The sequence below is a fragment of the Chlamydotis macqueenii genome, chromosome 3, assembly GCF_036417535.1.
Source record: "Chlamydotis macqueenii isolate bChlMac1 chromosome 3, bChlMac1.mat, whole genome shotgun sequence".
In the NCBI taxonomy this organism is placed as follows: domain Eukaryota; kingdom Metazoa; phylum Chordata; class Aves; order Otidiformes; family Otididae; genus Chlamydotis; species Chlamydotis macqueenii.
In genome coordinates this window covers 40,003,783-40,021,625 of record NC_141558.1, presented here as the reverse complement: position 1 = coordinate 40,021,625, position 17,843 = coordinate 40,003,783, and the positions used below count along the sequence as shown (strand labels likewise).

The following is a 17,843-nucleotide window of genomic DNA, read 5'->3' as shown; positions in this document are numbered from 1 at the left end:
CATTTTTGGTGGACCTGTCTACAATGTCACCATTGAACTTTGAGCTAAAAAGGGAGTGGGGTCTGTAGCTGCTTTATTATGGTGGCCACAGTGACTCTTGCTGGTCTGCAGAGAACAGTCAGCAAGCTGCCAGCCCAACACAGCTGTGACCACTGGACAGACCAGGCTGGGGTAACGCAAGGTGAAATGGAAGAAAAACATTAGAGAAAGGTGAAGGGTTTTTCAAGAAAAAGTATCTTTGTAAAGAGCAAGTGAGCAAGCAAATGTTGTGTAAGTTGTGTTATTAACAGCCCAATAAGCATGGTTGTCTTGCCATGTCCCAGCCCATTAGGGACAGGCTGTTGGGTATGGTGGTAATGACAAACATTTTTTGCTTTGCTGATGTTCAAAGTAGCCTCCACAAGCTAAAAGAGACTGCATTTTTTTTGACCCTTAGGGAGTTATCTCCATGTCAGTGACCTTGTTCTAGCTAGCAGATGTTCAGGTATTATTTACAAATATTAATATTCAAAGATTATGTAAATGTTTGTTTTGCTGCCTTCCTTAAACATCCATTTTAAGCATTTCATCTATGACATCTCGTATTTTACAGGGAGCCTGTGAATAAGCAGCTTTAGCTGATACTTAAAATAGCTGTATCGTCTTTGCTGAGGAACAGCCTAATGCTGTACTTTTATTATATTTCTTCATAGCCTAATAGCCTAGTGTCAGCCTGCCCTTGCTGCCTTTCCACGCAGTATTTTGGTCAGGATGGATGAATGGTGGGGTGAATGGAGCATCAGTAGTTCACTCAGGCTTTGTATCAAGGGCTGGGATAAAACTTGCTTCTACCTTGATGGGATGCGGAGAAGCGAAGCCCTCTGCAGTTATGCGGCAGCTGATGAGCGTATCCTGGTCGTGATTGCCTGGAAGGTGCCCACACCTAAGAGGTCGCAGACATGTATATACCTACATTAAAAAAAAAAAAAAAGTTTATATACACACACATATGTACAGAAACACTGAAGACTGTTTTGCAGCTGGCAGATATGGGATCCCTCATGGACATTTCCGAGCCTCGCTGGGTGTGCGCAATATATCCAGCAGCAAAGCAGTCTCAGACCTGCTTGTTTCCCATGTAGATATTTTTATCTCAGGGCTTACGTCTGCCTCACTCCTTCAAAGATAGATGAGGGGACAGGGAGACTGTCTGAGAGAAAAACAATGAGCCTTTGAAATCACTGCCAAAGAAAAAAATTAAAGAGATGTCACAAAGCTTTAGTCTCAGAGCTGGAGTGGAGAACTGACTCTAGGCATTTTCACGGTAGCATGCTCTTCCCTATCTTCCAAAGCCTGCTGCCGTGTTAAAAAATAAAAACCATGGGTCTGGCCAGTGCCTGTTTCTGACGGGGAACTGCTTGACCCCTTGCAAGTAGTTTTCAAGCTGCAAGCAGCTTTCATGCTGATCCTCAGTGGGTGGTTTTAGGTGCCAAGACATGCTGGGGTGCAAGAGGCTTTAACGTCGGGCACCTTCTGGACAAGTCAATCCTGAACTGGACTGGGTTCCCTGGACGGACTAGCTCCAAACCAGATGTCACGTGCAACTTGGGGCAGAGTTTGGTATTCAAACTGGAGTTTCTGTAAGGTGAAACAAGCCATCAAGTCTTCTCAGTGTCAGAAGCCACCCAAAATGGAGATTTATTAAATCTGCGCTTCAGGTGGGTCTGTTCTCCTTGTACAAACACTGAATGCAAGTGCAAAGTGGGTCTTATGTGAAGGTCTTCCATACAGAATCTTTTTTGTATGCAGCTCCTAAGTCAAATGTGTAATGGGTTTCACCGAAGAGTAGGTCACAAAACTCAGCAACTTACTGCAGGAGAAAGAGAAAGGAGGGAGCACTCTTGCCACTAATTCTCAGGACACTGGGTTGTGAACTTGGCAAAGGAATAAAGACATATAAAGGCACAAACACCTTGACAAGCTGATCCCTGAGTATGTTTTTAATACCCGTGTTTGATTTGAGGCGAGAACACTGACATGCAGGAATTTACAGAAATAAGATGTTGCTGATGCAATTTCGGAAGGTGGTACCTTCACAGTGAGAGGGTGCAAGGGTGCTCTGTCATGTCACATGTAAATCGTAGAAAATTGTTGGGCTAATGCACACTGCCCAATACAAGAGAGGAAGCAGAAGTGCTCCCATCAGCCTTGAGTTGTGCTTCAAGTCACTTAAATCCCCTCTCACCAGGCAAATATAAATATATCCTTCAAAAGGAAAATCTCTTATTTTCCATTTCCAGTTTTTATCATGTCAAATTTACTAATGACTGTGTGAGCATCTCGAGCTTGCTTGGAAGCTGCCACTGTCCAGAGCCCAGGGTTTGCTTTCTAGTTATATCAGTCCTGCTGAATTAGGACTTGTGTTCCACGAGATATTGCTGTGGACAGTGATGGAGATAATTGATGTTGACATGTTTGCTGTTTCTGGAAGAAATGTTTCCATTGAATGTTACATAAGTTCTCTCTAGACCTTGATCTATAAATACTTGAGCTTGTGTTTAATTTGAATAATTCCATGACTTTGACTGACACTTTTCAGAGGCCCTAAAGTATCATCTGCAAAGCTTTGCTGGGCTGCAGTCTTTGAGCAAAGCAGCGCTGCTTCCTCTTCTTTGCCAAATCCACAGCTTCTACAGTGGATTCATTCAGCTTCCTATCCAGCACTGAACATCCTAGAGAGGAGCCTGAGCTTTGAGATTTCTCCAGAGTTACAGTGTTCAGGTCTTTCCCTACTTGTAATTCTCCAAGCTGATCCTTCTGTATTTCCTCTCTCTGAAAAAAAAAAAAAAAAGTAGTATTGATAAAATACTGTTTATGACAAGGAAAAGCTGGTTGATGAGGGCTTTTTTACATTTATATGTAAAATAATATAATCTAAGTTACTTAGATTACTTGTCGCTTGTCTACATACTCAGTGTGTCAGATACCATCTCATCTGTTCTTTTGCCTTCCCATTCACACCTTCCTCATCCTCTGCTCCCTCTCAATAAAAAGATTTTTTTTCTGTTTCCTCATCGCCAGTGGCATTTGATGAGGAATTTGGCAAAGCATCTGGGGTCCTGGTGGTTGAACAGTTTAGTTTCTAGAGGGATAGGACTAAAAATCTAGCAGATCCCGACTGACTCTAACGATTGCTGAGACCAAAGATCTCTTGACATCTTTCTGTGACTGATCAACAGCCCTACAATTCAATGGTGTGTGCTGTAGCCCTGGGTTTACAGAAACCCAGGGTTTGTTTCTGTGGTTTAAGGAGGGCATTTCTTTGCAGGGCTTCTGTTTTACTTCAGACTCCGCATGCATTTACAATGTTGCTCCCATCAAGTGCCGCTGCAAAACTTTATCTTGGTAGAAGTTTTGAAGAGTGATGGGCCAAGTGAATAAAAAAATATCATTATCAGTTATGCTTGTTGCCTAAAGCAGAACCTGGTGATGGTTCGATTCCTGTCACTAGCTCCCAGGCAGCAACACTGGCTCCTCACCCACTCCTCTTGGCTCAGCCCAAACTCTTGTCCAAGCCTTCTCCAAAGGGTCTTGGTGTCTCAACCTCCTCTCGTCCCCGTTCGTGTGCTTTCTCATTGCCTCAGCCTCAGGTGCTGAATGAGGAGCAGGGAGAAGGGAAAAGCAGTGGTTGCTCCTGCTGGACTGTAGTAGGATTTTCCCCAAGAAGGGCTGGGTAAATATTCACACAGATAAGTAACTTCTACAGTCTCATCTTCATGCTGTTTGTATTAAGAACTTCACATTTGAGTCCAGAGTTCAGATGATTTTTGCTTCTCTCTATTACAGTCACTGTTTTATCATCCCTCAAATTTGTGATTAACTGCAGAAAAGAAAAAAAGTAAAAGCAGTTTCACTGATGTACGAGACATCCAACCCAACCTCAGGCCTCTCCTCTAAAGTGCTTTCCAGACCATCCAGCTTTATGCTGAACTCTTTATTTTGAGTTTAACAAAGTTTCAGCTCCAGGCTGAACCTCAGACTTTGTCCTTGCCATGAGGTAACTGCTGGCTATCTGAGAGCCAAACTGAGTGTTTGGTGCATGAATATGAAAAAATAAAAGAACATAGACATAATATTTTATCTTCAAGAGCAGATAGGGAAGGAATGAAAGAGAGGGACAAATACCAACTTGGCAGTGTTCTGTTTTTGATTCTGGTTTTATGTGTTTATTTTTTGTTGTGGGGTTTTTTTTAATCTGTGATTAGTGTTCAGTCAAGCATGGAAATCATGGCAGTAAATAGCCTTTGGATGGGTGTCGGTTTCCTGAATCAAAGCTAAATTAAACTTTCATACAGAGAGCGTGTCTCTTGCAGTCTGGAATTTGCAGGGGGTGATGCCCAGCAAGGTGTGCACTGGGGAGACCCAGTGGGAAATACCGTAGCTGACCACTGCCTTCCTCTTCTGACACAACCTGATTACACTGGGAAGCCATCCTGGTGGAGACCGTGTCTTCTCTGTTAGCAGCATGCCTACCTTGACACGACTGTCTGGGATGGCAGGGCTGTGGGCACTACCACAATGACAACAGCTGTGTGTGACAATGAATAATATTAATTATAAATGCTTTCTAGAGAAAGAACCAGAGGCAGAGCTGATGGCAGCCTTGTGCCTGCCCTGATATGAACTATGTTGAACTATGGAGCCTCTCTGAAGTGTCTTACTCTGACCATCTCTCTGGGGAGACCTTATAGTGGCCTTCCAGTACCTAAAAAGGGGGCCTACAGGAAAGACGGGGAGAAACTCTTCAGAAGGGCCTGTGGCAATAGGACGAGAGGTAGTGGTTTCAAAATAGGGGGAGGTAGATTTAGACTAGACATCAGGAACTTTTTTTTTTACAATGAGGGTGGTGGAACACTGGAACAGGTTGCCCAGAGAGGTGGTGGATGCCCCATCCCTGAAAACATTCAAGGCCAGGTTGGATGAGGCTCTGAGCAACTGATTTAGTTGGAGATGTCCCTGCTCCTTGCAGGGGAGTTGGACTAGATGACCTTTAAAGGTCCTTTCCAACCCTAACCATTCTATGATTCTATGATTCTAATACTGCAAAGCCGTTGCCACAGTATTTCCACATTACCTCTGGCCAAACCAGGAGATAACACATTTGTGGAATGACAGAAGAGCCATGTGCTAGTCATTGTCTGCAGAATGCTGAATTGCCTATTAGGAAGGACACATCTGCCAGGGACATAAGCAATGTCTTCTCCCAGGGCAAGAAGCCAGTCAAAAGAAAGGACGCATGGCAAGGGTAATAAGCCTGGAGTACTGCATCCAGCTCTGGAGCCCCCAGCATAAGAAGGACATGGACCTGTTGGAGCAAGTCCAGAGGAAGGCCATGAATATGACCAGAGGGCTGGAGCACCTCTCCTCAGAGGACAGGCTGAGAGAGTTGGGGCTGTTCAGCTTGGAGAAGAGAATGCTCAGAGGAGACCTTATAGTGGTCTTCCAGTACCTAAAGGGAGCTTAGAGGAAAGATGGGGAGGGACTTTTGACAAGACCATGTAGTAACAGGAAAAAGGGTAGAGGCTTTAAACTGAAGGAGGGTAGGTTTAAATTAGACATAAGGAAGAAATTCTTTACTGTCAGGGTGGTGAGGCACTGTAACAGGTTGCCCAGAGAAGTTGTAGATGTCCCATCCCTGGAAGCGTTCAAGGCCAGGTTAGATGGGGCTTTGAGTGACCTGGTCTACTGGAAGGTGTCCCTGCCCATGGCAGAAGTGGTTGGAACTAGATGATCTTTAAGGTGCCTTTCAACTCAAACCATTCCATAATTCTATGATTTTGCCATGGATTTGCCTCTCTTTGATGAGTTATGATGGTCTGAGAAGGAATCCACTGGCTGATGAACAGTCACATTCTGTGGCCAGATCAGTAGAAACTGAGCACGTTTCCTGGCCTGGCAGGCAGGTACTGGCTCATGAGGAGCTGAGCCGGTACCACTCAAGGCAGAGGGCTTGCTGACCTGTTATCCTCCTCTATCCCTGTCTCCTCTGGCCTTGGCAGCTGACTCGGCCACCTGGTAGGTCTTTCCCTGATTCAAGTCAGTGATTTAGAAGAAAATAGTCCACTTGCTGCTGCTGCTGATGTTGGTTTTGGCTGGGTTAATTTTCTGTGCGTCAGTAAGCTGAATGCTCCTACAGAAGGTCCCACTGCAAGCTCAGCCTACTCCTCTATGCAACTTCGCCCTTTGCTGAAAGTCATTCTCTAATTTGGGGAGGGGGCTCAGGACAGGTCTTGCCTGCTGAATGAGCACACCTGGGTTGTGAAGCCCTATGTACAAGAGGAAAAGAGTCTTCAACCCCGCGGCTGGACACGGTTGTGACAGCACGTCTGTGTTTCATCAGTAGGTGCAGACTGGGGCTTTGTGGCTTTTCCTGTTTTGGGGAACACCTGTGAGAAGGGGAAATGAATGCCAACAGGGTGAGAATTTCCTTGGCCTCCAGTGATTCCTTATAGGATATAAGCAACTGAAAGGGAGCCAGGAAAGGGAGCAATATGGGCTTGTGTCATTTGAGTGAAAAATCTTACCAAAGTCTCTGGGCTCCTGAGAAACATGCCAGTGCTGATTTACGGGAATATCTCCCCAACGAAATCTTCCTGGCAAACACCCTTCAACTTCGACAGACACCACCAAGACATGCATAGGAGTGCACGAATGTTTGCTGACATTTTATTATAAGCATGAAGTGCACAGCTGTGTGTCTGAATGTGACATGTAGGTGTTTGCAGGCATCTAGGAGTCATCTAAAAGTGCCAGGTTAGCCATGTTTCCACTTCGTTGCTGGGGGCAGCAGTCACTTAAATTGGCATTGGTGGTGTGGAAGAGCCTGGTCCTGCTCCACCAGGCTCGTTTCAGGGTGCCTCTACCCTGCTGACGTACAGCGCGGGTGTGGCAGATGGAAGCCGCCTGTGTGGAAGGGGGACACTGTCACCGTCAGCATGCTCTGCTGTAATTCGGTGAGGCTGGCTTTTCAAAGCCCCAGCAAAATCTGTACCAGGGCCAACGGCAGTAATCAGCTTGTCTCACAGGCTTTGCGATTACCCTTTCCCTACTGAAGCCAGACTGGCATTTCTTTCCTCTTCAGCAGATGCAAATATAAGACTACTCAAAAACGCTGAAGATGCCTGGGAGTCTGTGTGTGCCACTGCAGGTACAGGACCAGGACAGATGGCAGCTTGCAAAAGTGATCTGCATTTCCAAAACAGCAGTTCTGCTGTCTTGTTAGGCTTATAGCGTATTCAGAGCTTGGATGTGCTCTTGAGGAAGATGCTATTGTAGCTAAATACGTGCATGCAGCAGGCCCTGCTGTGCATGGCACTGCACAAATATGGGTCTGGATCTACAAAAGGATTGTGATGCCTCTTAAATGCTGTCTAACTGCTAATCAGGTTCAAAATCTAGGTGAAATCTAGGTGCTAAAAATCTTTGTAAATCTTCACGGAGGCCACTATGGTCCTTGAATACTTGATTTCTGCTGAGCAAGTCCCAGGCAAGTCTGTAGAGCTTCTACTTCCTTCATCACAGTCTGTCTCACTGATGGTGCTCGGGCTGGCGATATGCTTTAGATATGCACATGGGCATGCCCTGTGGGACCCTCTGCCACATGCTTAGAGCTCAAGGAATCAGTGGATCCACCTGGACTGTTCCTCAGCAGTTCCTGCTGACCTGCCTTGGTGGATCATGGCTTGGTGTACACGTCTTTGTAGGCCCTTACCTCCTCAGTGCATCGGAAAAGGGAAAAAACTGAGGAGACACTATAGGGAACTTGAGGAGTTCTTGGTCATTAATAACCAGCAATTTACAGTGAAGTTTTGATACAGGATTTCTACTAATAGAGGAGTATGCATTTATTATGGGTTGTTTTCTGCTTATTTACTCTTTGTGAACTCTCTGGTTGCTAATTTTAAAACGACTGTGGAAAAATATTAAAATCATCAATGAGTCATATGAATGGAAATTGTGATAGACTCTTGAGAGTTTAATGTAGCTTGCCTTGTTGAAAAGAAATGAGCTTGTTGCTTGCAGTTTCTTGCTCTCAGTCCTCTGTTTTTGAGGCTAAATTTGTTCATAAAAGCCTAACATTTATGATGGGATGGCTCAGTTTTTAAAAACATATGCAAATGTTTCGTCCAAGCTCTGGATTAGCTGGGCAGAGCGTCAACATTGCAGCACATGCCAAGCTGAAGATAATTCTGTGTTTCAAGGGGGACCTCACATGGTTATTAATTGACTCTTCCCCTGACCCCCTCGTGAAGAATCATGGGCAGAAAAGTATAACATAAGCTCAGAAATGTTTCACATGCCACCTTATAGTGCTAATTAAATGCAAATGATATAAAAGAACAGTTATTTGCATTTCTAAATCTCATTCTCCTACAGGCCCTGCAATTCCTGTTGGGGTGGATGTGCAAGTTGAAAGCTTGGACAGTATTTCTGAGGTTGACATGGTACGTAATCCTCTTTTAAGCCTCGATTATTCCTAGTCATAAAAAGTCCCTCCCACTTGAAACCTGTGGGTGTTGAATTGTTGGTCAGATCAAAGTAACGGCAGCATTTGGCAAATTCAAAGAGGTTGATATTCAGAAGTAAAGACATGCTAAAACTAGGTGATCAAAGGCTTATTTCTGTATCTTCAGATAAAGATTAAAAGTATGAAGAAAAAAGGGACCTTAAATGGGAGAATAGTCAGTGCTATGAGGGATCTATCATGACCAAAAGTATAAACAGCCACATAGGAAGGTTTGAAGGTATAAGGTGAAGTTCACATAAGCTGCCCTTACTGCAAGAGTTTTCCTCCTTAGGGAGCCATTTGTGTTAAATGCACGATTCTGGGAGGCACATTAGAAAATTAAGCTGGGGATGTATATGAGAAGGAGCTGCTCCTGCTTCTTCATCACTGGAGTAACCTCACTGAGGCGTGCAAGTGGGAACTGCCAGGGAGCCTGAACTGCCTCTGCCAAAGTGGAATTTGGTGTGGGGGAACAGTCTTTCCACCACTGATGATGCACTTCAGGAAATTTGCAGCAAGTTCAATTGTGATTTAGTATCTTTATTTTTTGTTATTACTTAAAGCAGAGGAAGAAATACATGCAGTTGTTAAGTTCCAACAGGTTTCAAGGTGTTCCCAGCAAAAGGAGTCTTCACGAAAATTTTCCTGTTTGTTTGTTTGTTTGAGTTTAACTATAGGAAATGGAATAAAACACTAGAAAGAGAAGTGGAAAGGGAAACATAGAGGAGGAGAGGAAGCTTCTTGATTCCTTCCTACTTCCTTTTCCTCCCTGTTTTTCGGCACCTTCTCTGGTCTAGGCAAAACATGAAGATTAAAGGAAGAGCTTTAGACTGATCAGTTTTTATTGTGGTGCAACTACACCTTCATTAAAAGAAAGGATCTTGCCTGCCTGGATATTGAAAGAGAGGGTTTGGGGAGAATACATGCATAGGGAGGGAGCTGTCAGCGCAGGAAATGGCTGTCGCAAGGAGACTTGGGGCTGTAATATATCAAGATAATGTCATAGCAGCAAAAAGCCCTAATTAGTGCAAGTAAATAACCTGCAATGCTTTCTGTCAGGAGCACCTGATTTCAACAAAGACCTTGCCCATCAGAAAGCTTTGAGGGCAGCTTTCTCTCCCTTTGCATGGGCAGCTCTGCAGCCCTGTTTTCCCAGCACAGGACAAGCACTTTCCACAGCAGTTGCAGATTTGTATTTGGGGTTTAAGAAGAATCTCCCAGATTACCCTGGTTTGTTTTTCCAGTGGTTTGTCCCAGTGTGGGGTGTTCACAGAGAGGAAAACGGGCAGTAAGATGCCTGCATGGCCAGGGGAGGCAGGCAGCCGCTTGCCTTCCTCATCTCCTGGCGGCAGGCCGGGCACAGCTGCAGGCAGGGCCTGTTTCAAACCACCCTGAAGGGTCAGGGGCCCTAGAAATCGGGTACCCTTGGCTGGGCAATCAGGTACCCTCGGCTGGGCAGTCCTTACCCATCATTGCTTGAGCAGGCACCCAGTGCCCCAAAGAAACACCAGGCCGAAGTGTCACCAGCTGCAAACTGCTGTACCTGCGATAATGCGAGTCAATGGCAGCAGCTGGGGGCTGTTTAAAGCACCTGGTTTTAAAACTGGTGCCTGTCTGGTTGACATGGACAGGCTGCTGCTGTGGGCACTGGCAGGGCATGCTCGTTGAGGGTACCTGGAGTGTGGTACGAACACGAAATATGCTGCCAAAAGTGAGACACTTGTCTATCCTCATTCGCTGTGCCTCCAGCAGGTATTGCCATTCTCTCAGTTTGTGGTAAAACTTGTTTCCTAAGGGATTTTCCTACTCATGAGTGGTGAAATAAACCCCTTTTCTTGGCTTGTAACTAGCGTGTGTGCTGGTCAGACAGGAACAAGCTGTCAGTGATTGCAAACTGCCTTATTTCACTCATGCCATGAGAAAACATCTGTAAGTTGGATTTTATACTTAGAACCTGTCGTCAGCTACTGCTTTGGATTCATGTTTGCAGCACTTGGTGCCCTGTGTGTTGGCCATTGGAGGCCAGTTTGAACAGAGAAGGGGATTGAAGGAGAGAAAGCAGAGATCTCCTGCCCGGTGGGATGGGGAAATGGATGACCTGAAACATCATGTGGCCCTTTCTATGCTGTCCCTGCAGGCACTCCTGTCCCTCCTTTGTGGTGGCTGTAAGTCGCCTGGTTGATGCCACATCAGTCCCTATCCCTCCCGTGCTCTGATGATGGAGCTGCCCAGAGGCATTTTGCAGCTGCAGTCTCAGGCTGCCTGACTCTCCTCTCCCGGGGCTCTGTGTCCCTTCATCTCATGTCATGGCCAGGGGCTGCCCAGGGTGAAGAGGCAGGGGCTGGTGACCCTGAACAGCCAGGCTCTTTTTCACCCCTTTTTTGACTTCCGGTGTAACTGGCACTGACTCTTAAAAAATGATCAGTTATGCCTCTTCCTTAGTTTCCTTTTTCCCAGCTCTGATCAAGTTGATGAGCTTGATTTCCAGCCCCTGAGCCTGGCTTCTCCAGCCAGGTTGCAAACTAAGCTCTGCCAGTAGCAGCAGTCACTGGAAGTGTGTCTTTGGGACCATGGCTGTAAGGGGAAGGTGGCCAGTGGCCAGTAGGGAACAGGAGCTAGCAGCATCCCTGGGGGCAGCAGGGGTGGACGCTGGGACCAGTCTGCTAAGGTGGGGACCTGCAGGTGGTGGGCAGAAGTGTCCCTCTGGCTGATCCCTTCCATGGTCAGAGAGGGAGATGTCTGGCCAGTTCTGCCCCATGCCAAGGCAGCAAGGTGAGGGTTGGTACTAGAGACTTCTTCAATGAATTCATGAAAAACCTATTGGCAATGCGAGACGGTTGCCAGGCAGCCCTGTGAAACGGAGAGTCAGATTAACCCATGGCTTGTCATGAGGAAAGCAAAATTATGTGGTGGTGGTGGTTTTAGAAAGCAGTTGCTGTGTGGTTAGGAAGCGATCCCAGCCTGTGCTGCTGCCTGCCTGGGTTTGGCAGCTGCAGCTCCCATAACCACTGACTTAATTGGGTATATAAAGAAAACAAGTGTATTTGATCTCTCAGCATAGGAGAGTAGATTCAGCTCTGAAAGCAGCAGCTGCCAGCCTGGGATCAACAAACAGATGTTTTCCTTCGTGCGACTGAAGTTCCTGCCCCCTCAACAAGCTTAAAAGGGAGCTTTATTTATGCTCTTGTATGGTAGAAAAACAGTTCCCTCACTTGGTTGCTCTTTGCAATGATTTAGTCCTTTTGGGGATAAATTTCTTAGTGTTTAACCTGAATATTAAGCTATTTTTTAAAGTTTTTCCTCTTGAACATGCTATTGATACCATAGTCCTTCAAGATAATTCTGCCAAGGCTGAAGAATCATTTCTGTGGGACATTGCTTCTCTTGGGGCATATTTATGTCCCTTTTGGGACTGAATATTACTGGGTACTGTAATACATTGATGGGTCATTTATGTTTTGGTTTGAATGGAATTGTTTTGTCAGGAAAATCTATTCACAAAGAGCATTGGTTGAGGAAAGAAACAGGAGTTGAGAGGGGAGGGATTTCATCTACCTAGTAGGAGTGAGATTTTTTTTGTGGTGTTTCCTATATATACAGAGTAACACTGACAGATTTTTCTTTGGTTCTCTTCCTTTTTTTTTTGTGAAGGATTTCACCATGACTCTGTACTTAAGGCACTACTGGAAGGATGAGCGTCTCTCATTTCCCAGCACCACCAACAAGAGCATGACCTTCGATGGCAGGCTGGTGAAGAAGATCTGGGTCCCCGATGTCTTCTTTGTGCATTCCAAAAGGTCCTTCATTCATGATACCACCACGGACAACATCATGCTACGAGTGTTCCCTGATGGTCATGTCCTCTACAGCATGAGGTAACAGTGCAACCCCGCTGCTCCTGAGCATCCCCTGGCACTTCGCTGTCAATTTTGCTCCCAGCATGGTTTTGGTGACCCCCAGGACTGCTACTGCCAACCCTGCTACTCCCTGTGCTGATGCAGAGCCCTGTTTCCAGTATGTCCAGTACAAAATGCTTTGCAGGAAGCTGTGAGAAACCATGCTGCGGGCAGTAACAGGATAATCTCCTCCCCGGGGAAGCATTCCCCTAACTCTTTGCAGTCAGAGGAGGGCTTAGTCAAGTGGGAGTGTTCGTCCCGGGGTCAGTGTGTGATTAAACTGGAAGCTGCTGGTATACCAGATGGTGACCTCTATAATTATCCTATTTTGCTTCCTGTTTGTCTAGAAAAACTTTCTTCTTTTTTTTTTTTGTTGATGTTTGTGTGTTGATGTAAAGGTTTAAGTTTATTAAAGCTGAAATGGCACTATTAAAGACGCTCTATAGTCCCCTTTTTCTAGCAGATTTGTTGGCTGGAAGAATCCTGAAGCACGTCTGTCATGATCTGAAGGGTTATTTGGCTTGCGTGGGTACACAGATTGTGACCGCGGGTTTGCAGGATTCTGTAATACACAAGGACATGGAGGCTTAATCCTCTAAACTTCTCTACCTTATTACAGATTACAAAAAAATACCACAAAAGTCACCACTAGCAAGTAAACTATGACAAAATCACCACTAGCAAGTATATCTATGACTAATGAAGTGAATATATATATAGATATCATGCTATTACAAATTAGTATCAGCTATCAATAATATAACATCAATCAATCGTATGGCAACAGACAATAACAGCAATAACCAACAAGGTATATATTGTTATGGGTTACTACAAACTTACCATTAGTGGAGCAACTCATCAACAGTATAACTGCAGGTATACTTATAGATTGCTTGTATGAATGTATAATACTGGTATTAAATGATGCCATCACCAAGTCAACCAAATCATCCCAGGAGTGGGAGGACAAATACAAACAAACCCTTCAGAGATGCTCTGCGTCACAGAGTCTGAGGTCAGCCGGTTGTCCCTGATGAGAGTCTAAGAGTTGGCAGAAAGTTCATGCGGTGAATTCAACTTCTTTAGGAATGGAAAAGCACAAGTAGCATAGGGAGTTCTTGAAGAGAGAGGCTCTGTTTTGGTAAAAATTATGTTCTCCTTATATCTGAGACATAAGAGGGTGTAGGACACTACGACTTTGAGCAGCCAAGTGGTGCTATTAATTTCTATTTTTCACCTGTGATGGCCAATAGATGATGATGTTTTCTGTTCTTTCAGCCCAATTTTTATTTTCCAGACCATTCTCCACCTTTTCAGACAATAAATTACCTTTACAGTCCCTTTTTTTTTGCACTTATTGATGGTATCTCAGGATGTCTCCAGTTTCTAGGTACCCCATCTGCATTTAAAAAGGGGCAGCTGTGCTCCTCAAGGATGTGTCTTCCTCCTAGGCTGACAGACCTTTCTCTGTCAAAACATTTCAGCAGACATTTACTTTTGCTCAGTAATTTCCCCCTTCTGACCAGGCCACCATTATGGCTGCTGATATCAGCAGCCCAGCAGATTTAATTTCCTTCAGAATAATGCAAAAAGAGATGCAGATAGAAATACACCACCAGAGGAGAAAAGCTCGAGAGCCCAGAAAAAAGGACATTTCCCCAGGACAGAAAATGTGCTCTCAGTGTACAATGACCTTTGAATGTTTTGTGGCCAAGGATTTCTGTTCTGGGATCTTTCTGGAATTTGTTCACTTCATCCATGCTAAAATAATTCTCAAAACCTAGGAAAGGTTTTCTCTAAAGTTTGATTCAGGACGCTACTTCTCTTTGAAGAATGAGCATATTAGGTAATCTTGTCCCAAGTAGGACAATATCCCACCAGTCCAGGAGGCTCTAAGCTTCACAGGTTTCATAGTCCAAATATAATTCTGCTGAATTTATTTTAAACAAACCACAGAAAATGTATGTCTGTTAAGTAAAGAGTGTGCACCATATGGCCATTTCGTTTTGCCTGGTCTTAAAGATGAAAATCCCATCTTGGCCAAACAGTTAGGAATGCTTTCCCTATTCTGAACCCATTTAGTATCTCCATTCATTGCATCAAAGGTCTCATTACTCACCCCTTAACTAAGATGCTGTCTGTTTTGTTAGAACTAGATGAGGATGGAGGTACCATGTAGCAGGAGAGAAAAGAAGGAGAAACAAGAATTAAGAAGGAGGTTAGATGTAAACTTGGATCACCACTGAGGGGAGAAGAGCAGGAGGAGGGTACAGACCTTCTTGACAGATGTTGGTCAGTGTAGCTGACTATCGGTTTCCGTTGCTCACACCTTGCAGTTCTCATGTGCTAAACCCAGCAGCACACTACTTATTAGCAGTATTCAACAACCAAAATGAAGGAACATGTATTTTTAATGGCAAACATTGGCTCTGTGCAGGTCTGTTCATTTGCCCACCTGCAGAGTTTTTACTTTCAAAGTTTTCTGAGAACTGTTGAGGAGGTTATAGAACTTTCTAATGTTACCCCACGAGAGAGAAGCATGCGAATAACCACAGCTGACTGCACAAGAGTTATATGGTAATTCCATTCATAAAATCAAAGGAGAACAAAAAATTAAGTGATTATTTGGGCCTGGTCTTGTTTAGGACACTTAGAATGTGATCTGGCTGCCCAAGAGTGGATGTCCAGTGCTTATAAGACGAAATTTTGCTCATAAGACAAAATTTTGCTCTAGTTTTATAGTGAAAATGAACAGAGACGTTTCAGGGACGATGAGTGTGTAGGTCAAAGTACCATTTGGATCTCAGTCCCTTGAACAGAAGAAAAGTTCTTTATCAACATCTGCAATGAATCTAGAAAATGGTCACAGCCAACGTAAGTCAGCCTCTGAACTGATGACTCATAGCTGATTTGCCTCTACGGAATTGGGAGCTCCACTGCAAATCTGTCCACAAGAGAAAGCTCACTGACCCACTGGAAAACTTGTTATGTAACATTGTGCACAACTGGACTCATTTAAAAACTGGAGCTGTGATTGCTGCAGCGCTTTAGCTAAGACATGAACTTAACAGAGGCAAATCTTACTTGCTGAAAAACAGCTGTATCTGTTTTACACCCTCTGCCCCCGAAATACACCCCACAGATTAAAAGAATTTGATCGAGGACTGAAAGAAACTGCTTTTGCCTTAATAATATATATACTGGAGGAATTTTGTGGCTTGCAGTAAGGATGGTCATGTTCCTCAGGCTTGCATCATTTTTGGGGTGAGTATGGAGGAAACTGAGCAGTGGGGAAAATGAGGAAACCTGAATCAAACTGAACATAAGGAACCTGTGAATGTTAATGGTGAAGTTGTTTTATGTTGTTGCCTTCTAGGGAAATAGTTGGATATAAAACACCATGGAAGTATCCGTACTGACACTGGTATTACTGTGATGTCCAAGATAGTGCTTTAGTTCCTTGATAGATATTAAAATTACAGTTTCCTTGGAGTTTCGGTGTATAATCCATCTCGCTTGGACTTGGAGAATTGGTAGGCATTTTCCTGGGGATTTTATGCTACCATTATGCATCGTTGCTGGCTTTAAAGCTGCAGAATGATTTATCTGTGATAATGGTTCTCCCTTCATTGCTCCCCACAGAAACCAACCATTCTAATTTTTGACTTCTAGGATCACAGTGACAGCAATGTGCAACATGGACTTCAGCCGCTTCCCCCTGGACTCTCAGACGTGTTCTCTGGAGCTGGAAAGCTGTATGTTGTATCCCTCTTTCTAGCTCAACGTGCTCTGTGGCTGGCTGCACATAGACTGGACACATTTCAGAATACAGTCTATTTTAGAGCCTGAAAAAATAGTTCATCTTATCAGTCAGCAACACCTTGTTTATGATTTTTGATACGTGGTGCTCAGAAAAGTACCATTCTAGCTGTCATTTCATCAGCATGGAGTAAAAAGAGGATATATTTCTCTGAATCACGGTGACCTGGATTTATTATTGTTGTATATGGTATATTGTATGGCAACATCTTTTTAACTCACTGTTGTCGGCAAACTTATTTGTGGCATTCTTCATACCAAAGATTTGTGTTTGTTCATTTTGACTGGATCTATTAACTTCTGTTTCCCCTCCAAGCTAAAGTCACATCACATTGTGTTTTTTCTTTTGCTAAGATGCTTACACTGATGAAGATCTGATGCTGTATTGGAAAAATGGGAATGAATCTCTGAAAACGGACGAAAAGATTTCTTTGTCTCAGTTTTTGATACAAAAATTCCACACTACATCAAGACTGGCTTTCTACAGTAGCACAGGTATTGGCCTTTTCTAATTTAATGCTATTGCTAAAGCTAATATTATATTAACTATGTGTGAGAGAGCTCTTGCGGTTATACGTCACTGAAATATAGTCTCCATGGTCTGGACAATATACACTTTTTGCAAGATCAATTTCTCTTTTCACTACCCTTTAGGAAGAAAAGATCAAAAGAAAGATATTGTCTCTCTGTACCTACCAATAAAACCTTTTCCACCAGCTGAAGTAGCTCAGCTGGGAGAGCGTTAGACTGAAGATCTAAAGGTCCCTGGTTCAATCCCGGGCTTCAGCAGTGTTTTGATGATCAGAGGGCTGTAGCACCTCTCCTATCAGGACCGGCTGAAAGAGTTGGGGTTGTTCAGCCTGGAGAAGAGAAGTCTCTGGGGAGACCTTATAGTGGTCTTCCAGTACCTAAAGGGGGCCTACAGAAAAGACAAGAAGAAAATCTTCAGTAGGGCCTGTTGTGATAGGATAAGGGGTAGTGGTTTTAAAATAGAGGGAGGTAGATTCAGATTAGACATAAGGAAGATTAGACATTCAGATTAGACATTGTTTTTTACAATGAGGGTTGTAGAACACTGGAACAGGTTGCCCAGAGAGGTGGTGGATGCCCCATCCCTGGAAACATACAAGGCCGGGTTGGACAGGGCTCTGAGCAACCTGATTTAGTTGGAGATGTCCCTGCTCCTTGCAGGCAGGTTGGACTAGATGACCTTTAAAGGTCCCTTCCAACCCAAACTATTCTATGATTCTATAATTCTATGATTCTGGCTTTTCTCCTCTCTCAAAGGTTGGTACAATCGCCTCTATATAAACTTCACTTTACGCCGACACATTTTCTTCTTCTTACTCCAAACTTACTTCCCCGCCACTCTGATGGTCATGTTGTCCTGGGTGTCCTTCTGGATTGATCGCCGAGCAGTTCCTGCCAGAGTTTCTTTGGGTGAGAGCAACTGCAACAAGCCATGACTGTGTGAAAATCTTTTGAATGTGAAAGTTTTGTCAGGAAAGGGAACTGTTCATTTTGATGGTTAAAGATATTGGGCAAGCAAATGTTTGTTTCATCTGATGATTAATATAATG

At 44.2% G+C, this 17,843-nt stretch overlaps 1 protein-coding gene and 1 non-coding gene across 2 annotated transcripts in view; both read left to right on the top strand.

The window, feature by feature from the left end:
• Nucleotides 1-17,843, top strand: part of LOC104481700 (gamma-aminobutyric acid type A receptor subunit rho2) — a 31,023-nt gene that overhangs the window by 8,749 nt on the left and 4,431 nt on the right. The window contains exons 3-7 of the mRNA XM_010123028.2: nucleotides 8,416-8,483; nucleotides 12,197-12,420; nucleotides 16,117-16,199; nucleotides 16,618-16,758; nucleotides 17,551-17,703. Coding sequence (XP_010121330.1) covers nucleotides 8,416-8,483; nucleotides 12,197-12,420; nucleotides 16,117-16,199; nucleotides 16,618-16,758; nucleotides 17,551-17,703 — 669 coding nt within the window. The remainder of the gene's footprint in view (nucleotides 1-8,415; nucleotides 8,484-12,196; nucleotides 12,421-16,116; nucleotides 16,200-16,617; nucleotides 16,759-17,550; nucleotides 17,704-17,843) is intronic.
• On the top strand, nucleotides 16,980-17,052 carry TRNAF-GAA (transfer RNA phenylalanine (anticodon GAA)). Its single transcript has one exon. It is a non-coding gene; the product is annotated as a tRNA-Phe (tRNA).